This window comes from Mastigoproctus giganteus, chromosome 4, assembly GCF_048544385.1.
Source record: "Mastigoproctus giganteus isolate SK-2022 chromosome 4, ASM4854438v1, whole genome shotgun sequence".
In the NCBI taxonomy this organism is placed as follows: Eukaryota; Metazoa; Arthropoda; class Arachnida; order Uropygi; family Thelyphonidae; genus Mastigoproctus; species Mastigoproctus giganteus.
The window spans coordinates 24,637,861-24,663,350 of NC_143578.1; the positions used below are offsets into that span (position 1 = coordinate 24,637,861).

General features: G+C 36.3%; 1 protein-coding gene across 2 annotated transcripts in view; it reads right to left on the bottom strand.

Annotated features, from left to right (window-relative positions):
• Myt1 (protein kinase, membrane associated tyrosine/threonine 1) overlaps positions 1 to 25,321 on the bottom strand; it is a 102,880-nt gene extending 77,559 nt beyond the window's left edge. The window contains exons 1-4 of one of the 2 annotated variants that reach the window (XM_090371414.1): positions 24,819 to 25,321; positions 20,500 to 20,632; positions 10,044 to 10,141; positions 4,867 to 4,949 (exon numbers count right to left, since the gene is read on the bottom strand). In XM_090371414.1, the coding sequence (XP_090227540.1) occupies positions 4,867 to 4,949; positions 10,044 to 10,141; positions 20,500 to 20,632; positions 24,819 to 24,920 (416 nt within the window). In that variant the 5' untranslated portion in view covers positions 24,921 to 25,321. Of the gene's footprint in view, positions 1 to 4,866; positions 4,950 to 10,043; positions 10,142 to 20,499; positions 20,633 to 24,818 lie in introns of those variants that run through there. The other variant, XM_090371415.1, reaches the window with a different exon arrangement.
• Between the last annotated feature and the right edge of the window lie 169 nt (positions 25,322 to 25,490).

Below are 25,490 nucleotides of genomic sequence, written 5' to 3' on the forward strand. Positions count from 1 at the left end.
GTGCAGTGCCATGTGCCACAGCATATCACTTGCATGCTATTAGCATTAGTAGAGGCATATGATGCAAGAAAGCAAGCTTATGCAACATCAGCCAAAAAAAAAAAAAAAAACCCTTTCATTTCGCCCCTCCATTCGTTTCAAATGCCTGTCCAGATCAGCCTTAAATTTATTTAGGCTATCAACTTCCACAACAAAAGATGAAAGTCTGTTCCACCAATCAACTACCTGCTGGCTACAGGGAAATTTCTGCACATCTATTCTATAACTGTCTTTCCTCAGGTTCTTAATCTGAGCAAGAGGAAGAATCCCATCAGCATTCAGCTTGCTCAAGCCATTCAAGGCCTTACACACCTCAATCAGATCACCTCACAGGTGCCTACTCTCCAAGCACTGCAATTTGCAGAACTTAAGCCTTTCTTGGTATGAGCACCTCTTTGTTCCCCCTCACCAATTTTGTTGCCCTTCTTTGTACTCATTCTAGCAACTCTACATCCTTCCTAAAATAAGGCCTCCAGACCTGTACACAGTACTCTAGGTATCATTCGTTTCACTTGAAAATAATTTTATTCACTTTGAGTAATTTATAGTACTTTGCATAGTAATATTTTGCCACAGTCTGTTAAAAAATCAAGAGGTTTTCAATGAAGAAGGTGAAAATGTGCTAAAAAAACAATATCATGTACACGGTTTCAAAAGGCTTCCAGAGGGTATTAGTGTTTGTTACATACATACATATAAATTGTACTGTTTCTTGATTTAATGCATTTCACTGTTTATTTCAGGACAACCTTCATTTAAAAGTTTTTTGTGTTGGCTGTTTGTGTTGGCTGTTGTACTTGTATGTTTCTCACCATTAAGAATTACATATATGGTATTGAATACAATTTTTGATCACAATGGGTGACACTAAAAATTAAATACAGCAGACTCTTGATTAACCAGGATCGGATTTACCAGGAAGCGGATTAACCAGGACACTTCAAGATTCCAAATTAAAAAAAAAAAAAAAAAAAATCAGAAATCATAAAATTCAAGTAATAACTAGAATAGGTATAAACAGATGTTTTGCAAGTCGCAAATAAGCGACAAGAAGCAGCGTTATAAGTCGTCATTGGGAGATTAGTGTACCTGTTATCTTGTAACCCCTGCTGTCTTCACACCCGCTGCTCAAAAAAAAAAAAAAAACAACAACAAATGTTTAGTTTGATTTAGTGCATCACATCGATTGTTGTGTTCCGTCGCACCGCAAATGGAAAAATTTTGTTTCGTTATTTATGTCAGAGATGTCGGAATTTTTTTTTTATAGTAACTTTTTTCTTCTTTTTTTTTAGAAATCGCAAAAATGATGAGCAAACGCAAGAGTTGTGCTTTCAATTAAACAAAAACTTGAAATTATTCATAAGTTTGAAAACGGTGCATCTGCTAAATCTTTAATGAACCATTATAATGTTGGTGACCAAACCATATACGACATTGTAAAAAATAAAGGGAAGCTGCTAGATTTAAAATCAACATCGTAAAAAATAAATGGACGCGTTGTATTGTTCACGCGGTAGTGCATGGTAAGTTTTTTTCATTTTTTTATCTATCGCCATACTTTTTACATAGGTTGCTGACCATTTTTTGATACAGTAAGTCCCCAACTTATGTTCGTTATTTGTATTTTTTTTTTTTTTTTTTTTATGACTGAAGATTTCAAGTGAAAGGGACACACATATCACCATAATGAAAAAACTCACAGAATCCCAGCTATCTGTATTATCGCAAATGCAATAAGATCGAGTTAACTACCTGTTTATAATTAGATGCACGAACAGAAAAGCCCAATGACCCGGAAAGTGCAAATTGTTTTTATTGTTTTATGGCAGTGACCTCCAGAAATGTGCTTTAGTAAAATGTGAGTGATAATAGTGAGTTTTCGCCTTAACACTGTGAAATTCTTTTCAGAAAATTTCATTTTGACCGTTATCATGGTGCCAACTAAGAGAATAAGTGACAGCGGTACTAGTAAATCTACCAAGAAAAGGAAAGTGATCGAGTTGGATCAGAAAATTAAAATAATAACGACGTATGAAAATGGCCAAATGTTAACAAGTATCGTGCGGAATTCAGATTTGTCAGTGGCAACAGTGAAGACAAAAAAGGAGAAAGACAGAATACGAGAAGCGGTCGGCACCAATGAAGGTCAACTATAATAATCAAGGCTACAAAATACATATCAGTTTTACAGTACAATAACATGCATTTTTTCTTCCTTTTATGTTTTCTTTTCTTATGTGCCACTCGGGCTACTTCACCGCTGTCCCCAGATAAAGTTTTTAATTGAACTAATTAAAAATATATAACTATTTTTCTTCATTCTTCTGATGATATAGCAGCAATATTTTATTAGTCATTCCTGAGTTATGTAAAACTCTACTTACGTAGGAAGTCCTGGAATGTATCTCTTATGTATGTTGAGGACTTACTGTATTTTTGGATTAACCGGGAAATCGATTATCCATGAATATTTTTTTTTTTTTTTTTATATGAAAACCCCAAACATGAAAGGTATCAAAACCTATAGTACTTAGTACCATGCATGGGTTGAAGGAGAAGTATGGGGGGAGGGGGATGCCGGAAACTTTGCTCTAGAGACTAAACATGGATTTCACCACTTTTACCATCTATCCTGGAAAATCGAGAGTCTACTGTATATGTAAAAGTGCACCTATAACTCTTTTGAAGAGAACATTGCTATCATGAACGTAGTAAACTAGAGAATAAAATTTAGATATAAGTTCAAACTATCCAACAATGAAAGTGATGGTGAAATACAAAGAATAAAGATACGTTATATGATTTTTATATGATCTTTATATACTATGTTTGTATGCCTTTATATACTGTTTTGTTCATGTAAATAGATGTATCTTTTGTTATTTTACAGATCTTATCAATAATTTTAATTTTAAGTAAAAAAAGATTTCTGGGGTGGTATGGAAACATCTTCCTTTGTAACATACAAGTTTTAAAAACCTACATGTTCAGTGGATGCTACCTGTACTTTAAAGGCAGTTTTTCAAAATGCAAGCATAAATCAGCTCATCCAAAGCACAGAAGCTTTTAAATGAACAGGCACATAGCACATTTTGTATATCATTCACTATGTTTAAAAATAGGCAGGCAATACAGAAAAATTGTACATATTGTAATGTTATTCTTTATTTTAACATTATAATGGAAAAAAATTATAAATAGCATTTTTTAAATTAGAAAGACTACAAAAATAAAATATTAGAATTAGAAAGACTACTTTGTAAAATAAAATTAAAATTTTTAATTTAATTTAATTTTTAGTTTTTCATTTTTAAAATATCATGAAATTGATCCGGCTTAGGTCTTTTAAGACCTGTTTCATTGTAGCTCTTGGAGGTGGTCTTGATCTCACCTCGTTGTCTTGGTTGACCCACATCTCTCTCTTGCCTGTAGGTTTTGTATATCATTCATATAAATAATCTACTTGATTATTAATCAAGTAGATTATTTATATGAATAGTACTTAAATAATCTACTGGGTGCCTGACCTGCCTCCTCATGGCAGTGTGGGCAACAGTGGGTCCCAATAGGAGCCCGATGGCTAAATGGTCAGAGAAACAACAGAACATAACACTACACAACAAACCACTCCCCACACACTTTTTAAATCTCTGGCCTTCACAGAGTTCTGTGTCACACAAATAGAGTACACAATGCAGAGATGGGGGAACCCCTGGTATCAGACAACTAACACACTTTACACTTTGCCTGTGGGTTTGTAGTTAAAGGCTAATTTTGGGATCTGGTTTCGGTTCATTCTTTCTATGTGGCTGATCCATTTTCTCTGATACCGTTTTATGTCATTTACTATGTTATCTACTTTTAATTTCTCATGAATATCTAGATTTCTTTGATGATTTAGTCTTGTAAAGCTAATAATGGTCTTAAAAATCTCATTTGTGCTACTTCTAGTTTTTGCACATTTTTCTTATTTATTACCCAAGTCTCACAGCTGAAGTAAAGGGCTGATTTTGAAGTGATGTTGTGCAGTCATAATTTTGTTTCAGTTGTCATTTGTTTTCCAAAGTGGCATTTAATTGTTCTGTTCATTTTATGATATTTTTGTAGTTTAGTGTCTTTTATTTAATATTTTAATCTTAAAATAAAGCATGCACTGGTTTACTTTCTATGTCAGATCTCATGCTCAAGATAAATCCTTCAAGCAAATGCAACAAAAAATTTTACATAAGCAGATGCATGGTGCAATTCAGGCAAATTGCACTTTTCTTCCAGATTTTTCTGTTACTGATAAATCACAAATGATACATTTTTAAAAATGCATTAAAATCATATTCATAATGTAGAAACATGCTAAGAACCGTGAGCCTGATGATATTTAAGGATGTGCTGTACGATAAACCTCACTGTTGAAAAAGGAGGCGGATGCCTCCGAACGCTACGGTGTTTTAGCGCTTTTATCATACTGTGTTTTATCTACGTTGTTTATTGTAATTTATTCATTGCAGTTTAAAATTTCATATTTTATTGTACAGACAGTTACCTTTTTATCAGTTTTATCTGGTGCAATTATATCATTCTATTTATTTCATTTATTTGCATCATTATTATTTTAATATATCACAATGCTATTTATTTATTTTATTTAATAACGGTTGGGGTGGGATTGTGCAGTTATGAATATGAATATTCCCAACCCCAGAGGTCTATTTGAAGATCTGCATTAAAATCAGTAAATACATTAAAATAAGTAACTGGAAAACTTAAAAGTAACTTGTAGGTGGCATATAGTTTTCTGAAATTTGAAAAAAAACACCAAAAAGCCTTTACCTATCTGATTCTCCTCGAAAACGTTCCCTAGATCTTTTTATTGCATAAAATTTACCATCTTCTTTGTTTCTTGCTTTGAAAACCTAAGCAAGGTATAAAAGAGCTTATCACTTTTAAGTTAAACTTCAATATTCTACTATAAAAAGCTAGGTATTGTCAAAGATTAAATTGTCAGTGAAACAGGAAATATAATGTGCAAAAAGTATGGAATAGGACCAGGATATGTCTGCCAGAGGCAAAGGTTGTTGACGTTGTAGAGCAGATATCACCTTTTAAGGGCACAAAACGTGATACTGTGTACACACTGGCACAAATGACATTAAGTGTAGGAGAGACGTAATTAACAAGTACAGGTCAATGTTGAAAAAAAGTCGAGAGTTAGGGTTTGTTATTGTTATTTGGTTTTTAGGAGCATTAGCAACTAAGGCCATATTGCTCCAGGGATATGTGGTGGTTATTCCCTGACCTTTCCGCATCCTCCGTATTTGGTGGGCACAGGCTCGAACCCCGGTCTAATCAAGAAGCATGTGCTACGCACTGCTGCTCCTGCCCACCTGGCTACGGAGGCGCCAGCGAGAGTTAGGGTTAAATTTGACAGTGTCTGCAATTCTGCCCAGACACGACAGGAGGGAGTATACAGTGAGGGCATTGTCTAGAATTTTTCTCAGCATCTGTACTTGTTGACAGGAGAGAGTGCTTCTACAGGGGTAGAATACACTTAAATAGAAAGGATGCAAGAATATTTGCTGATGCTATTGAGGCAGTGTTAGGTGGGTCGGCAAACTGCTAGCTTGGGGGGGGGATACACACACACTAATAGATTAAGAGAAGCAGAAGGCAGAGGTGGAAGTGATTCTTGCACTGCTTCTATTGGAATGTGGCAACCTGGAAAGCAAGTTGCTGGGGATTTCGAGAACCGCTGGGAGTCATCACGAAACAAGTAAATACATGGAATCTGTTAGGGTAACTAAGAGTAAGATGTATACTTGCATGTACACCAATCCTAGGAGAACAGTAAATAAATTTTAAAATTTTTTTTAAAAAATTTTAATTTAAAAAACTTTACTAATCCTCTCACTGCCTTATAAAGATCAGGTCACTTCTGAGGTGCCTGACTGCCAAGCTCTGTAGCCCACATAATTGGAGTATTTCCTCATACAGTTGTCCCTTTGCCCATTTCACCATTCAAGTTGCTTGTCTTTGGACCCATTCAAGAAGCTCAATATCTTTTTTCAGATGAGGTCTCCATACTTGAACACAGTATTCCAATTTTGTGGTCTTACAATTGCCTTATACAGTGGAATTATGACCTCCCTATCTCTACAGGATAATGTTTGATAAATCATCGATAGGACACCACGGGCTTTCCTAGCTGCCTGTTTACACTGTTCAGAAAATTTATATCTGCCAGTATCGTAACTCCCAGATCCCTTTATTCCTCTACTGTTTTTAATTCGACTCCACCCAATGTATTTTTTTTTTTTTTATGAAAACCCCAAACACGAAAGGTGTCAAAACCTATAGTACTTAGTACCGTGTATGGGTTGAAGGAGAAGTATTGGGGGAGGGGGATGCCGGAAACTTTGCTCTAGAGACTAAACATGGGTTTCACCACTTCAAGCCTCCAATAAGCAAAGTGGAATATATATAATTTTTTTGGGGTTGCTCTTCTCCAATGTAAGACCTTGCATTTTGGCGCATTAAAAATTAGAAGAAGAATCTTTATTGCAACACATAGATGATGATTTACAATAGTATAGTTGCTACTACCCATCACAGCATAATGGCCAGGAGTTAATTTACTATAAAGACAAGGTTGCCTGAATACACCAAAAGCATTAAATAAAATAATAGATAAATTAAATAAAGTACTAGAAAAAGAAATGAATTGAGTGTACAATATACAGAACACATTAAGTGAGTGTATATACCATTAGTCAGTTAGTTACAAAATACATTACATAAGAATATATATTGAATTGCATAATTATTGACATTGAGTTGAATTGAGTTAGAGTTTACATTGCTTGGGACACAGGTTATAATATTGGTGACCTTGGCCATCCACCACATATTCTTTTTCTCTATTTTCGATCCCTACTAAACTTGTTGACATCGACATCTAAATCTTGGATGCATGATAACACCTGCTGAGGAAGAAACTGGTCCAACAGGTGAAGACGTGTTTGAAGAGGGCATAGCTGTGGAGTTGCTCGCAGATGTGCCACTTGGATCCTCCATGCACAGTTGTCTCAGAAGGAGGGAGAGGAGATAAGGCCATTCATGAGCTTGAAAGTTGTAACAAGTCTCCTTTCATCAATGAGCCAGGTTGAGTGTTTTGGCCACAGCAGTGGTTCAGAGCTGGAGAGGTAGTTAAGCTTGTGGCAAGCCCACTTGAGGAGCCAGTAGTGTTTCTGTTCTGTTTGTTATTTGGAGCATTAGCAACTAAGGCCATATTGCTCAGGGAATATGCGGTGGTCATTGCCTGACCTTTCCGCATCCTCCGTATTTGGTGGTGATGGGCTCAAACCCCGGTCTAATCAAGAAGCGTGTGATACGCACTGCTGCTCCTTCCCACCTGGCTACGGAGGCGCCCAGGAGCCAGTACTCAGAGGAGAACATTGGTTTGATGGTTGTGGAAGATGCGGATGCCTAAATCTCTGCAGCATAGAGAAGTGGGGGATAAACTATTGTAGCAATATATCTGACCATGGTGGAATTGTCGGTTACATGTTGTAGATACTGCTTTGCATATCCATCTCAGTCTGGTGGCTTTTGTGAGAAGCAGGTCTATATGTTGGCTGAAGAGAAGCTTTGAGTCAAATCTGATCCACAGGTCAATGTGGTTTTGAACAAGCAGGATGGGGGCTCAACTTAGGGCTGGATAGATTTTTGTTGGATGTTGCTCTAACGAGATGACCATCGTTTCTGACTTCTCAGGATTGATGCACAGACCGAAATGTTTCAGGTAGGTAGATTTTGGTCAGTGTGGAGGTTAGCTCTTCTGAGATTTGGTGAGGGTTTTGGCTTGTCTTAATTGGTGTGAGTACCTTTAGGTCTTCGGCATATACCAGGGTATTCAGCTTTTGGATTACCAGTGGAGCAATGAGAGAGGTGAAGAGGAAGCCAGACAGTACTGCCTCCTGTGGGACTCCAACTGAGATTACTTTGCAATATTGAGAGTTATCCACAGACAGTTTCAGTATGCGGTTATGCAGCAGAGATGTGAGGAAAGCTAAGATCTCACCACTTAACTGATAGTGGTTCTCTAATAGGTTTAGGAGAGATGGGCTATGCACAGCGTCAAATGCAGATTCGATGTCTACATAGATGGCTGCCAGTTCTCTATTCTCAAAGGCTGTGAGGATTCTGTTAGTAGTTGCTAGAAGATTGGTCACTGTTGATCTGTGTGGAAGTGCATAGTGAATTTGTGGGGTGGGGGTTGTTTGGCAGGATCTGTTTATTGAGGATTGGTAGCAGTATTTTTTCTAGCAGCTTCAATAGGCACGATGAGTTTGAGATCAGTCTGTAGTGTTTCACAAGTGATGGAGCTTGAATTTTTGGCCTTGGCTTGACTAGGTTAGATGTTTTATTAAAAAAACTGGACCACAACATACATACTGGCAGCAGAATTGTGCTGCCTCTGGTATGGGTGTTGTGATTAATGCTGACAACTATCATTCTGCAGCTATGTGCATAACTTTAAAAATTGGAATTATGAATTTTCAAAAAAATCCTGGCATGTGCTAGTTCCTGGAATATGAGATTCTCATGTATATGTAATGAATTGTAAATATAGTGGTATTAATTTGTGTGTATATTCTACCCCTAAATGCATGCCTTTAATTCAAGATTTAGGATTTTATGCTTAGCATACACGTTGACTTTAAAATTTCAGATGATTCTTTTAGTGCTTCAAAGATTGACTTACACATTAGAATATACAGTATTCAAATGTGTAATTAGAATATACAGTATTCTAATATATATAGATAGCCACAAGTTCACACTTCCCATAATTCAGTAATTCTCTCAAATATCATTAAAATTTTAGCAAAAGCTTATTTCTTGGTACTCACCTGAGGAGGTGAGTACCAAGAAATAAGCTTTTGCTAAAATTTTAATGAGTTTACAGACAGTACTTTCAGCTTTAGCTATTTTTTTTTATGAAAACCCCAAACACGAAAGGTATCAAAACCTATAGTACTTAGTACAGTGCATGGGTTGAAGTATGGGGGGAGGGGGATGCCGGAAACTTTGCTCTAGGGTTTCACCACTTCAAGCCTCCAATAAGCAAAGTGGTGGTATTTCACCAGTTGATGAAAGTCATCATGAACTATATAACTATGTTCTCAAATATTTATTTTATCATAACAGTGGTTACCATATCAACACCTTAACTGGCTCATTTAATTTGAAAAATCACTTCACTTGAGGAGATAATGTTATTTATTTGTAATGGTAATGTCACTTCCACATGGCTATTTTTTACAGTTTTTATACTTTGAGTTACAACTTAAGTTTAATAACACTAAGTCCCACTAAAAGTTAAGCTGTGACTTGGATATGAAGGTTATAGTGCTCTAAACTGCATGTTTACTTTTATTAAAAATGAAACTTCCCCAATATTTTTATCAAATTATTTATTAAAAATTATCCTTAAAATGCATCAGTAATAATAGTTTAGCTAATGAAGTTTTAATAAATGTACTGAATAAACTAAATACAGGGTGATTTTTCTAGCTGACACGAAGAGTTCCTGGATGAAATTTTGACAATAGGGTGGTTTCTAACCACTACCCTGGGGTGTATGGTAAAGGACTGGCTTGACTTCCTATGTCACCTGATTTTTAAAAAACTCAGGTTATCTTAAAGACAAGGGTGTTTTAGAAGAATCCACAAAACATTCCTGCACTGAAAAAAAGTGATTAAAGATGAAATTTTTTCTGTTGGAGGAAAACTTTTAGCACATTCTTCACAACTTCACACTCTGACTGTGACACATTACTGATAAATGTGGAGGACACACTGAATATGCTGTGGTAAGAATTTCCCAACAATGCCAAATACAGTTCACGTTAATTTCTATTTCTAAACAATATTTTATGTTATTCAGATGAATAACATAGTACAATAAATAAAAAATCACTCTGTATAACAGCAAAAAGCAAGCTTACCTCACCAAATGATCCTTCTCCAAGTTTGCATACAACTTCAAAACACTGGTCAAAATACAGTTCTTTACTATTTTCATTATAATGCTTACTTAAAAGAGCTGAGAAAAGAAGTTAAGGTTTGAGATCTATTGTCAATAAATGTTAGAAAATAAATAAATAAAACTAAGTAAATGGTACTGATACATGAATAACATAGATAACTTAATCATTACAAGGGAGAGCCAGTAAGTAAGTTGCAAACTAAGTGAAAAAAAAAAAAAAAAAAAAAAAAGCAAGCAAGTAAAAAAATCTGAAGCATATATTTTTCAAAACAATCACCAAAAATATATCAAATTTCAAATGGTTGCTGTTACAACTAGTTGTTGTTGTTATTTGGTTTTTAGGAGCATTAGCAACTAAGGCCATATTGCTCCGGGGATATGCGGTGGTCATTTCCCAACCTTTCCACATCCTCCATATTTGGTGGTCACGGGCTCGAACCCCGGTCTGATCAAGAAGCATGTGCTACGCACTGCTGCTCCTGCCCACCTGGCTACGGAGGCACCATTACAACTAGTGACACAATTTTTACCTCTACGTTATCAGAAATGGAACGTGAAAAGAATTATGCATTTACTGCTTTCAAATGTACATCAGCGTAATGAAAGCATTCTGGTTCACTGCCAACAAATTTTAAGGCTATGCTATCAGTAAAGAATGTAATGATGACTATTTTCTGTGACTGTCATAGAATTTTTGCACATTTTCAAAAGCCTGGAGATATCATGAATGTCACATCACATTACACAATTCAGAAAGAACTTTGGGACTCAATTTGCAGAAAACTGCTGCAGATATAAATGCTAAAAGTTGATAGCACAAGGCTGCATACAAAGTGATTATTATTGACATGAGGTGGAAATTTTTTATTATCCTTTCTACAGCTCTGATCTCACCTCTACTTTATGGCAAACATCTTTCTGTTATGTATATTAAAAAGGATTTTCTTAATCTCATCAGTTAAATAAAACTTGTACACTTTACTGGATTCAATTTTGAACATGAAGTTCATTATTCTCCGACTGAAGACTGAGGCCAAGTACTTAGTGCTAAGGCTTGGGCTTATGTTCAACTTAGAAACAAATACTATTATCCACAGTTCTGCCTAACTACCTAACTGTGTGACAACCTCAAGGTCCATTCGGTCCTTGGGGCTGTCACACACATTCTCTAAGAGTATGTCAAGGTGGGCTTGCTACCTGGGAGTCTAAAATGATGATGGAACTGACACTCGGGTGACACTCAAGTCAAGTGGCTCTAATTTCAGCAAAGTTCAGTCAGTCTGTGACAGCCAAATCCTCTGCATGCACTTTCATAATAGTAGGACTGTTAGTAACCCTGAGTATAAACCCCCCCCCCCATGTGTAAGTCCTGAAATACAGCACCTAGCATACTGGAGGTGACCGCCCAGGCAATAGGTGGTAGATGACTCTCATCAACCAGTGCAGTGCCACCAATTTTCTTAATGGAGACTTGAAGTGGTGGAACCCATATTTCACTTCCAGAGAGCAAAGTTCCGGCAACACCTACATCCCTTCCATCATGCAATATGATTTATGAGATTATGATGGATATCATGCTGAGATCCAATCATCCTTACATTTCAAGACTATAAAGCAGCATTCACAGTTTGGCTGCTACATAGTTCACCACACTGAACTTAATTAGTAACTCTCTAGGAGACTTCCAGATCAGCTAGTGTATAATCTCGCTGCCTCTCCTCTGCCAGATGGTGACTGGACGGACTCTAAGTAGTGTATATGTGGGAGCGTGGTTGAGGCCATGTTAGTTCAAGGAGCTGGGTATATTCTTGCCATGTGTATGCCATATCCAAAAATTTCAATACTTCATACAGCATGTCCTTGCCACCTTTTCTTACTACTGATTACATCATGAATTGTCAAACTAATAGAAAAAACTCATCTGTGAAAAAGACCTAAACCTCCCAAATACTTCCTTATTCGTTCATTTCACAAATATACATGGTCTCAGTTCTAATCTCAATGATGTCCATTTCCACTTACAGTCTGCCAAACTCCATGCACTTTTTCTGACAGAATCCAAGTTATTGGTTGATTCAACCACTGCTCATCTCAGTTGTACAAATTATTTGCTGTATGATTATTTTCACTTCAAAAGGTGATATTTATGCATATGTCTGTTCTGATATTCCCTCACAGAGATTTAATAAATTGAATAACCTATGGTTTAAATCACTCTACCACATTCTGTCAAATTCACCTGTTGCCTTTATCATTCTCCCAACTCCACTAATCACTTGGAACTCTTTGACTGTCTTTCTTTGAAACTTGACTTTCTCCAGTCCAACGTTTCTAACAGTGAGATAATTTTTCTTGGCAATTTTAATGTTTATAACTCCAACTGGCTTCTGTTTTCTGGTCCTACAGACCCAGTTGTGATGCTGAGGCTTTTGTAATTACTAATGACCTTTCACAAATTGTTCATTTATATACCAGAATACTAGAGAAAGCTAACTGCACAGCCAACATGCTTGATCTTTTTTTCACAAATGACCCTGCTAAGTACACATTCAAGGTGGGTGGTCCTCTAGGCACCTCAGATCACAACTTGGTGATGGTCTCTCCTCCAATGGAGTCTTTCTCTCATGGTCATTCTCAACCTTATGTTGTTTGGCATTACAAGAATGCAAAATGGGATGATCTGTGAGATTTCTTTTCTTCTTTTCCTTGATTGGATTACTATTTTAAATCTAATGTCAACGTTTGCTCAGACCATATCAGTGAAATTATTTTTGTAGGGATGAAATCCTTTATGCCACACTCCACCTTAAAATCTCGTTCTTTATTTAAACCTTGGCGCCTCCATAGCCAGGTGGGCAGGAGCAGCAGTGCATAGCACACGTTTCTTGATTAGACCGGGGTTCGAGCCCGTGCCCACCAAATACGGAGGATGCGGAAAGGTCAGGGAATGACCACCGCATATCCCCGGAGCAATATGGCCTTAGTTGCTAATGCTCCTAAAAACCAAATAACAACAACAATATTTAAACCTTGGTTTTCTAATAAATGTGCCGAGGCTGTTCAAGATAAGAATGTTGCATATCACAACTGGCTTGCATTCAAATCTCCAGTTTCATTTTCTGCTTACAGCAAAGCTTGCAACAATTGTAAAGCAGAAATCAATCATTCCAAACTAGATTTCGAACAGGCTAAGCGTGGAAAACTCGCCTCTTGTCCAAATGGTAGTCGAACAGTCTGGTCTTTCAGCCGAAACCTTTTTACACTTCTGTCAAAACTAGATGATTTATTGCTATTTCAGCCAAAGATAAAGCTTACCTGCTAGCATCCTACTTTTTTTCCAACTCGTTAAATTGATGACCTTGGTAAACCACCTTCCACCATTCACAGTACACTTCAATCAATTCTTCCTGTTGTCAATCAACAAAAAAGGATGTCAGAAGGATTTTGAACAATCCTGATGCTAAGAAAGCTCTAGGTCCCAATGGTATTTTTCCACCTGTTCTCAAAACCTTGCACCCGAACTTATTCCTGTTCTGTGTCATATTTTTCACTTTCTTATTGCAAAGGTGTTTTCCCTTCGGCTTGGAAATTAGCTCAATTCTACCCAGTTTCTAAAAAGATGAAAAATCCCTCCCATCAAATTATTGTCCCACTGCACTTATTTCTACTCTTTCTAAAGTAATGGAGAAATCAATTTACTGCCAAATCTTTAAACTATCTAGAAACTTTCATTCTGATCAATGATTGCCAGTATGGATTCCATCAGCATTGATTCCCTGGTGATATTCTGGCTTATGGAAAAGCCAGAATGGAAAAGGTTTGGTAAAACTCAAGCAGTCACTCTTGAGATTTCAAAGGCTTTTGATTGTGTTTGGCATAAAGGTCTTCTAAATAAGCTTCCATCTTATGGTGTGCCAACTGTTTTCTGTAATTGGGTATCCAGTTTTCTCTCTGACTGCTTACTGCAGGGGATGGTGGAGAACTCTCTCTCTCTTCTAACTTCTCCACTAATGCTGGTTTTCCCCAAGGTTTAGTTCTTTCTTCCAACCTTTTCCTCTTGTATATTAATGAACTTCTTCTATCAATGGGAAATCCTATCATAGTTTTGCTGATGACAGCACATTACATTCTACCTTCTAGTTTGAAAAGTTGAAGCTGCACAAACCGCTTCAACGTCTTGAATATCCACTACCAATTGTTTAAATGCTGATCTCCGGGTAATTCTACAGTGGAGCAAAGATAATTTAGTTCATTTCAATCCTTCTAAAACTCAGTCTTGTCTTATACCTCGCAAAAAGGATTTTTCTGTTCCTATGCTTATCTTCAATGGCACTCTGATTTCTAGCCAAGACCATATATCTCTATTGGGGATTACCCTGACTTCTATCCCACTCCTAATAACTGCAATGCAACACACCAAAAGTCTATGACTGAAACTTTATTAAAATAATAATGAAATAAGACAGGTTAAAATTTGTTGCAAAAATAAAAATAAAATACACTGCCTGTAAAGTTAAAAGCAGTAAAAACAACTGTAGCTTTCAGAAGCGACCGCCTCCTTTATCAACAGTGAAACTCAACTGTCACACATACTTAAATAACATCGGCAGAACTGACTTCTAATCTTTCTCTTGGCATAAGCACATTACAAATATTACTTCTTTTGCATCTAAAAAACTGGGTTTTCTCTTTTGCTTACAAACAGCTTATGTTTCTTACAAACAGCTGTTCACCCTGTACAAAATGCAAATCCACCCTACCGTGGAATACAGTTCCCATGTCTGGGGTGGTGTCTTCAAAACCTCTCTCAGGCCTCTGGATTCCATTCAAAAGAGGGCAGTTAAATTAATTAATGCCTCATCTCTAGCAGAGTCTCTCCACTCTCAGTCTCATAGCCATTTTTTCTTCTTCCTCATTTATTCATTCAGCTTCCGTTTTCTGGAAAAACCTTCCTTCATATGTATTTCCTGAAAATTATAATCTACAGAAATTCAACTCTAATGTCAACAAGTATAATCTCTCTCATGTTTGGGGTTTCCAAAAAAAAAAAAAAAAAAAAACTTGCTAATATCTTTTTATATTGTATAGAATTACCCTAACAGGTGAATCTGTTATATATTTAAATTTTCAAGATGAAAGTTATTAGACCCTATAATTCTTAGTAGTGTGAATGAGTTGGAGGTTGAGAAAATGAAAGAAGATACTTGTTGATATTAAACTTGAATTTCTGTAGATTTTAATTTTTGGAAAATATGCGGGAAAGAAGGCTATTCCAGGAGACAAATGTTTAATGAATATGTGAGGAAGAAGAAAAGTTGGTTCTGTGAGCTTTTTTTTTTTTTTTTTTTTATGAAAACCCTATACACGAGAGGTATTAAAACCTATAGTACTTAGTACCATGCATGGGTTGGAGGTTGAGAAGATGAAAGAAGATATTTGTTGATGTTAGACTACTTCTGTAGATTATAATTTTCAGGAATTATGAAGGAAGGGTGTTCCAGAAAACGGCAGCTGAATGAATAAATGAGGAAAAAGAAAAGCCGGTTCTGTGAGTTTAAAGTTGGACAGTAAAAGAATGCTAACTGGTGGCGGCACAAGTTCAGACTGCTTTGAAAGAGAGAGTGGGAATTATAGGAGCCAATTCAGAAGAACAATGCCCATGGAAGTATCTATAAAAAAGGCATGCAGCAGAAACAGAATGTCTATGAGACAGAAAGCGGAGAGACTCTGTTAGAGATGAGTCATTAATTAACCTAACTGCCCTCTTCTGAATGGAATCTAGAAGCCTGAGAGAGGTTTTGGCAGCACCACCCCATATGTGGGAACAATATTCCATGGTAGGGCAGATTTGCAATTTGTACTGAGCAAACAGCTGTTTGGAAGTAAAGTAACATCGAGAGCGAAAGAGAAAATCAAGTTTTTTAGATGAAGAAGAAGCAATATTTTCCAAGAGAGAGAGAGAGATTAGCAACCGGGGATTCTTATGGCAAGAGAGATTAGAAATCAGGGTAATCCCGTATACAGATATATCATCTTGCTTAGAAATCAGAGTGTCACCGAAGATAAGCATAGGAGCAGAAGAATCCTTTTTGTGAGATATACGACAGGACTGAGTTTTAGAAGAATTGAAATCAACTATGTTATCTTTGCCCCACTGGAGAATTACCTGGCGATCAGCATTTAAGGAATTGGTGGCGGATAATTGAGAAGTTGAAGCAGTTTGAGCAGGGAAAGATTTCTCAAACTGGAAAGTGGAACGCAATGTGCTATCATCAGCAAAACTATGGATAAGATTTCCAGTGAATGGAAGAAAGTCATTAATATACGAGAGGTAAAGAGTGTGGGGAAGAACTGATTCTTGGGGGACACCAACATCAGTGGAGAAGTTAGAAGACAGAGCGATCTACAATCACTCACAGTGAGGGGTTAGAGAGAAAACTGGAAACCCAATTACTAAAACAGTTGGCAAACCATAAAATGGAAGCTTATTTAGAACACGATTGAAAGCCTTTGAGATGTCAAGGGCAACTCTTGTATTTCACCAAACTTTTCCAATGAATTTGTCCATAAATGGGTAACATAAGCCAAAATATCACCAGTGGATCGACACTGATGGAATCTATACTGGCGATCATTGATCAGAGGAAAAGGTTTCTAGATAGTTTAAGAGTTGGTGGTTAATTGATTTCTCCATTAATTTAGAAAGAGTAGAAGTAATTGCAATGGGATGATAATTGGATGGGAGGGATTTGTCATCCTTTTTAGGAACTGGCTGGAAATGAGCAAATTTCCAAGCAGAAGGAAAGACACCTTTTGAATAAGAAAGTGAAAAAAAAGCAGCATAGAACAGAGTAAGTTCAGGAGTGTAGGTTTTGAGAACAAGTGGAGAAATACCATCAGGAAATGGAGCTTTATTAGCATCAAGGTTCATCAAAATCCTGATATCCTTTTCACAGAAGACTACAGTAGACATCGAATGAAGTGTGCTGTGAATGGTGAGAGGTGGTTTACCAAGATCATTAATACATGAGTTGGAAGAAAAATAGGATGCCAGCAGGTCAGCTTTTTCCTTAGCTGAAGTGGCAATAGAACCATCTGGTTTTGACAGAGGTGGGAGCAGAGATTGACAAAAGTTGTGGCCAATAGCTTTGTCAAGAGATCAGAATGCTTGGCTACTGTTAGGCCAAGAAGCAAGTTTTCTACTCTTAGCCTGTTTAAAATCTAGTTTGGACTGATTAATAACTGCTTTACAATTTTGTAAGCTTTGGTGTAAGCAGAAATGAAACTGAAGATTTCGAAACAAGCCAATTAAGATATGCAACATTCTTCTCTTGAACAGATTTAGCACATTTATTCGAAAAGCAAGGTTTAGATAAAGGATTTTAAGGTGGAGTGGAGAATAAAGGATTCCATCCCTAAAAAGAATAATTTCACTGACACGATCTGAGCAAACATTGACATCAGAAGTTTTGAAACAATAATCTAACTAAAAAATCTCACAGGTAATCCCATTTTGAATTCTTGTAATGCCAAACAACATGAGGTTGGGTATGGCCATGAGATAAAGGTTCTATTGGAGAAGAGAACATCACCAAATTATGACCTGAGGTGCCTAGAAGACCACTCACTTCGACCGTATACTTAGAATGGTTGTTTGTGGGAAAAAGATCAAGCATGTTGGCTGTGTGGTCAGAATTGTCAAGTATTCTGGTAGGTAAATGAACAATCTGTGCGAGGTCATTAATAATTGCAAAAGCCTGAGCATCTCGACCAGCTGGGTCTTTGTGACTAGAAAACAGAAGCCAACTAAAGTTGCGAACATCAAAATCTCCAAGGAAAATTACCTTTTTTTTTTTTTTTTTTTTTTTTTTGTTAGTTGGCGCATCAGCTTCTGTGGCCATCATAATGCACCTACCAAAGTTTTGCATTTTACTCTGATCCAAGCCTGAGGTGGGATTTGAACCCACAACCTTTGGGTTGCTAGGCAGGCACTTTACCCACCTAGCTAGCCCAGTCGGCAGAAAATTACCTCACTGTTAGGAAAGTTGGACTGGAGAACATCAAGTTTCAAAGAGAGGAAGTTAAAACAGAGTTCCAAGTGATTAGTGGAGTTGGTAGAACGATAGAGGCAACAGCTGAATTTGACAGAATGAGGTAGAGATATTTTAAGCTAGAGAAGATCGAAAAGAGAAGATTCCAAATTACCAAGTCCCTGACAGGGAATATCAGGATGGACATATACCACCATTGAAGCGAAAGGAGTCATACAGTGAATAATTTGGACAACTGAGATGAGCAGTGGTAGAATCAACCAATAACTGAGATTCTGTAAGAAAAAGTACATGGGGTTTGGTACTGTAAGTGGAAATGAACATCACTGAAATGAATGAGGAAGTGTTTGGGAGGTTTAGACCTTTTCGCAGATAAGTTTACTCTATTAGTTTGACAATTCATGGTGTATTTAGTAGTAAGAAAAAGTGGGAAGTAATGATATTTTTGCATATGGCATATACATGGTAAGAATATACCCTTATCCATGACATCGTGTGAACCTGACAATGCCTCCCCCCCGCCACATACACACTGCTCGGACTCCCTCCAGTCACTATCTGGCAAAATAGAGGCAGCGAGATTATACACTAGCTGATCCAAAAGACTCCTAGAGAGCTACCAATAGGTTTGGTCCATTGTACTAACTAGCAGCCAGCCTGTGAACACCATTTTAGTGCTGCACCTTTGAAATGTAGGGAAGATTGGATCTCACCATGAGTCCATCATATCCTCAAAAGACATCGATCATATTGCACGATGGAAAGATGGAGGGGGTTACAGGAGCTTTGCTCTGGAGACTAAGCATGGGTTCCACCACTTTAAGCCTCCATTAAGCAAAGTGGTGGTACTGCACCGTTTGACAAGAGTCATCAACCACCTAGAGTTGGACAGTTAAGCAGATCTGAATGGTTGCAGTACATGTTTGGGCTGGTTTGCTAGAGAGAGAGGGGAAATTATAGAAGCCAATTAAGAAGAACAGCATCCATGAAAGTACATACAGAAAAGGCATGGAGCAGAAACAGAACATCTATAAGACAGGAGTGGAGAAACTTTGTAAGAGAGGTCATTAATTAACACTATCTGCCTAATTTCAACAATATAGCTATTTATTTTATTCAATTTAAGCTATTGCAACAAAATATTCCTCCTATAATACTACACACACATAGCAGTTGTGTTTAAATGGAATTTTAATTTCCATATATCACATCGCTTAGACAAAATACATTGTTAGGGTTTGCACTAATAGGGTCTGTTAGGGTTTTTAATGTATTTTGTATTTTAACAATGTATTTTGTTAGGTAACAAAATACATTGTTAGGGTTTGCACTTGGCTTACTAATAGAAGCCATCTGACAGATGACGAAAAGCCAGTAGATTTGAAACACGTGCTCTGCAGTGTCTCAGATTTTTAAATGTATAATGGATTCAACTGTTTAGGTGAAAATAAATATACATTTAAAAATTATTAGCAGTCAAGTAATAAACTTGACTTAAAGCCAGGTAGTAGTAACTTAGGCAGCACTGTGAATACTAATCTCTAACTTGAACATAAGTTCAAGATTTGATGCCAAGTTCCGAAGACTTATATCTTCAGTGGGAATAGAATGATCAGCGCAGTCAAAAATCAAATGCAAGAAAGCATACAAATTCTATTTGATTTCAACTGTTGCATTGAAATAACCCCCCTGCAAGCCTATAGTATTATTTATCAAAATTGTTTTTTAAAAAGTCTATTTATATTGAGAAATGCCTAAAGTCTAAAATCTTAATTTATTTAAAAAATTGTTTCAACTATCAAGTTAACCAAATCAAAACACTCATTATAACATCAAATTCGTATACAAAGCAGCTACTACTTGGCCATAATACTCTTTTAGACACGACCAGTGTTCTCCCCAGGACCTATCGAATGGGCGTACCGCCCAGCTAAAATTTAAGCGATTCTCGCGTACCGTATGGTACTGCACACTGATCTCGATCAATATTAATTCGAACATACTATGAGAAAAAGAGTAATGTGACAGGAGCATATAATGTTAAATTATGCAATTAATTTTTGCCATGGATAGCTTAAGTCACATTTATAAATAAAAGAAAATTTTATAATATTGCAAAGTATTACACTTCCTGCCCTGCTACTTCATAATGTTACCCAGCTGGCTAAATTTTCTGGGGAGAACACTAATGATTCAAGTGTCTTTTACAGTTGTATATTTTATATAATTTTTGTTTAACCCAAAAAAATCATTCCCATGGCTGAAATAATAAGGGATGAAATTAGAACTTGTAGTCTGTAATGGTTCATTCTAAACTAAGTTAAATATTGTATACTAATATATTTTTAAATACTTATTGGATACAAGAATCTGATCCTTTAAAGCTCACTGCTTGTGCTCTTTGTACAATAGGCCTATTTGGAAAAACCCTGCTTACTGGAGGAACACTCTTTACTGGAGGACGGGGTGGAATTTGTTCTTTTGGTGTTGCACGTTCCTTCAAAAAAAAATTATTTTTTTAAAATTTATATTACAATTTTTACAGAAAGAACTGAATATATTAAAAAAATCACCACATAGTCACGAAATCACTAGTAACTTGTTCACTATACTTTGAAATGACATTCTGCAATTACTGTGTGACAATGTTATCTTGCAACTGATTACTAAAAATACACAAAGAATAAGTATCATCTCTTTTGTGTCACTTACCAAGAGGTCACTTATGAAAGTGTTTTGAGACGAAAGTTTGAGTGAAATACATCAACTGTACATGATATAATAATCAGATGTTGCGAAAAAATCATGAGCTATCTGTTGTACAATATTACAAGACTAATATTCTGTGCAATAAACATCATTTATTTAAAGTATTTAATATATTTCAAAAGGAAAAATATATATCAGTGTTTAAAATCTAAAGAGCCAATGTCATTAGCATTTTAGCATTAACATGGTTTCGCTCTAACATAGTTTGAGAATATTTCTATAAAAATCAAAAAGTACAAACACCTTCCAGCACAAAATCAATGAGTGTATTCCTTAAGAGAATTTGTCTTTGGGCTGGTTTCAGAGTTACTCATACAGCAGCAACCTACTCACTTTATCTGATTAGTCTCTTTCAGTGACCATAGCTGGAGCATTAGTAATGCCAAATGATACAGGGAAGCAAGCTTACACAGCATCAGCCCCCCCCCCCAAAAAAACCTACCAGCCTCATCTCTAATTCTTCTTAAATTTGTTGAAAGTACACACGTGCACAACACTAGATAGAAGTTTATTCCAACAATCAACTGCTCTCTGGTTGAAAAAAAAAAATAAATAAATAAATATAAATTCACACATCCATCCATATTAAATTTAAGTCCTCTTATGTGTGTGATCAGAGAGAGCAAGGATTGCATCAGCATTTAGTTTACTCTACATTTAAAGCCTTAAATATTTTAATTAGGTCTCCGCACAAGTGCTTAGTTTCCAAGTGTTTCATGGTAAGAGTACCCTTTTGCATCCTTGACTTATTTTGTTGTTGTTCTCTGCAGGGCCATGCAAAAGTACTTGGGGGACCTGATGCAAAAGGGGTTAAACGGTCTCATTTATTTATGTTGAAACTTTGGTGGCTCCCTTGATTGGGCAACCCTAGATCAGGGGGCCCTGGTGTGGCACATCCAATGTGCCCCCCATTTGTACGGCCCTGGTGGTCTGCATCCATTAAAAATTACTCAGCACTATCTGATGAGTTGTTGTTTTGGTTTTTAGGAGCATTAGCAACTAAGGCCATATTGCTCTGGGGATATGCAGTGGTCATTCCCTAACCTTTCCGCATCCTCCATATTTGGTGGTCACGGGCTCGAACCCCAGTCTAATCAAGAAGCGTGTGCTACGTACTGCTGCTCCTGCCCACCTGGCTACGGAGGCACCTGTCTAATCTGATGAGTATGGAGAGCGAGACAACATTTCGAGATCAAACCTCCTATATCATTTCCGGCACAGAAAAAGTGGTATGAAGGTGGGCATTGTTGCATCATAAGAATCCCTTACTACACCTCCTGGATAATAAATACTGGCATTTGTTCTGAATTGTTGGATTCAGATATTTGCAAGCATACCAAGGTACGTTATACTTATAATATATAACGTTCCAGAATTACTTTAGGAGTAAGTCTGCTTAAGAATCATCTAAAGCCAGCAATTTAGAACATTATAAGCATTCTACACTCTGAACCCCTAATTTTTTTTTATAAAATACAGGGAGTAAAAGTTTTTTGATGGATGTTTGAGTTTGGAATTTCTTCACTCAATGAGAACTGGTATTGAGTCCATCCCTACTTTTCGCACCTCCTTGGGCACAAAATAGTACACAGACCACTACACACCCTAAAAATGCCACTCTTTCTCACTGACAATTCAATAAGCACAGCCATCTTACTCAACTTAATACTTTATTCTGGTGTTATTTTTGAAAGTTCAGATCTCGGGAACAATGCTGATATTTGTTGCTTTGGTAAATCTCTTTGATGATGTGGAAATGCTCTCAGTGCTGCCAGTGCCAGGCAGACTTTAAGAAAATAACGTGCCATAAAAGTTTCATTATTTTTGACACAACATGATATATTCTTGTCACTATTTTGCAAAGTCTTCTGGCAAAATGCAGCCATACTAGAGTATAAACAGAAAATTTATTTATTTTAATTTACAGTAACTTTGTGCAGTTCGTTTATATTACTATGCATATAGAGGGTGTCAACTTTAAAAGTATATTATGTCAACTTATGTTAAAGCCTAGGAGATTTGCCATCTGGACATTTTTGGTCACATCTGTGCTGTAATTTTTTGAATTTCAAATTAGAATTGGGCCACATATTATCATTTAGATTTTATAATTTCTAACTACAAATTCTGCCCATTTACCTGTCTCTTCATTAATAGGAAAGCTGCTCCCATCATTTTTAGTAGAGAAATATCACTTGTGTATTTGTAAAACAAAATAACCATTCTAAGTCCAAAGCCAGTTATGTAAAGCACACTGGGTACATCTATGTTTTCAGACTTAACTGATGACATGGAGCAAATTTTTCCATTGAAAAAAAGAAAAAAGCAGGGATAAAGCAAATCCTAAAGTCAGTAGATGAATGGTAATATTTAGTTCGATTTTAATATTAAATCAAATTGAAAAATTTCAGCTCAAACAGGCTCAGGCTGGTCACCATGGCATGAATGTAAAGCTTGGCAACTAGACACCTTTGAGGGTCCTGACTGAGGTGTATAAATCTCTGAAGGTGATAAGTAAAATGAATATGGGAGGCACTAGTAGGAAAGAGAAAAATCAAGGGACAGAAATATATAGAAGCAGCATAAGGCTGACTCTTCCAAAGTTTACTTTTGGGCAGTATGCTGCAGATCACTGTAACATAAATTCAAATTGAGGAAAGACAGATGTAGGATAGATGTGCAGAAATTTCCCTTTAGCCAGTGGGTAGTTGGCTGGTGGAACAGACTTCCATCCCTTGTTGTGGAAGTTGACAGCTTAAATAAATTTAAGGATTAGCTGGATAGGTATTTCGAACGAATGGAGGGGTGAAGTGGAAATTTTTTTTTTTTTTTTTCCTGGCTGATACTGCATAAGCTTGCTTTCTTGCATCATATGCCTCTACTAATGCTAATGCTAATAAATTACTTTCCAAGGTGACTGAGGTAGAGAGTTTGATAAAGTTCAAGGTGCAACTGGATAGTCATAAGCATGAATGCTTAGATTTTTTTTTTTTTTTTTTTTTTACAGATGCAGAAAAAGCATCGACTTCTTTTCCCCAATTCAGCCATTCTAATCTAATTAAAAATGCCCAAGGTTGGGCAATTTATAGGATAAAAAAAAAAAAAAAAAAAAAAATAGAACTTTTTGCTTTTCAAAATAATCTGTGGAGGGAGGAGAAATTCTTGTCTTGCCATCTCCTATCCTTGGAGGTTGGTTATCATTTTGGAGGTCACTGCTCTGAATAGTTCTCCAGTGCTGCTTCCAAACCATTTTTGCATATTTTCCAACTGAGATATCTGTCTGCCTACACTGCACTTTCTACTGATTTTTCAATGGTGAATTGTAGTTTTCCATATTCATTTTCTCTCATCATGTGACCAAAGTACTTCAATTTACTTATCTTGATAACAAATGGAATTTCCATATACTTGTTCATCCTCTTCAATGAGTGGACTGGGGTTCAAGCCCGTGACTACTAAATACGATAAATATTTGTATTGACGATTTACTGTAAACTCTACTGACTTGGTTGTCGTGCCGGAGTATAAACAGAAAAAAAAAATTAAATTATTATTAATTATTACGTTCGTAACACTTCAAATCCAAAATTTTGAGTATCCGTCTATGTACCTACAACTCAAACACTAATTATCCTCATTACCCCTACTTGAGGGGATCACAAGAAAAGGTTTGAGAACTGAATTAAAAAGCTAATATAACAAAAAATAACTTATAAAATGGGAGATTTCTATTAAATACTCCTGGAAAACCAACCAGCAGGTAAATTAAAATATTTCGAAGCGTTTCTGTAATATTGGTTCTCTTTATTTTAATAATGACACATTATAGGTGTTCAAAAATTGCTAACAGGCAATTAATATAAAATACATAACTATCGTTTTCAGACTTTCAATTAACGAATTTGAAAACTTGCCTTTTTTGTTGAAAATGTTCGTCTCTCCAAGAAAAAATTAGGAGTGGGGCAGGGCGATCGAGTTGTAGCCGACATAACATCGCTCAGTCTCCGTAATGACATGATTTTAAAAGATCACATAACAAATCAGCTCACACAGAATATTTTAAGCGATTAATCCTATAATAAAAAAAATTTAAAAATGCTTCCTTCCACAAGTCAAGAGGTACACTGCATATTTTACGATTACAGTGCAATTTATTCGAATTACACTATCACGTTAATATTTTCTCTAGTTACAAAAATTGTGTAATGCTTTCTGAAACAATTTCGAAAAACATTCACTGGGTCTCATATTGAAACAATACTATCCCGCCTTTCAAGTTTTTTCTTCTTGGCTACTAGCTCACTTGCAAAAATATTTTAAAACACACATTTCACAAACCTACAGCTGTGAGCTTGCACGAAACTAGGTTTACGCTTGACAAACTTCACAGAAAAAATCAGAGCTGGAGAAGTAAGTAATAAAGTTCTAATAAAGTTAACTGTTTGTTTAATTAGCATGTACGCGCTATCCATAAAATAATGAAAGGATAGATATATTATATACCACTTTACAAATCCAACTGTCAATATAGAAAACTTATGTAAATTGACTCAATTTAACATAACACAATTCACAGCAGCCGCCAT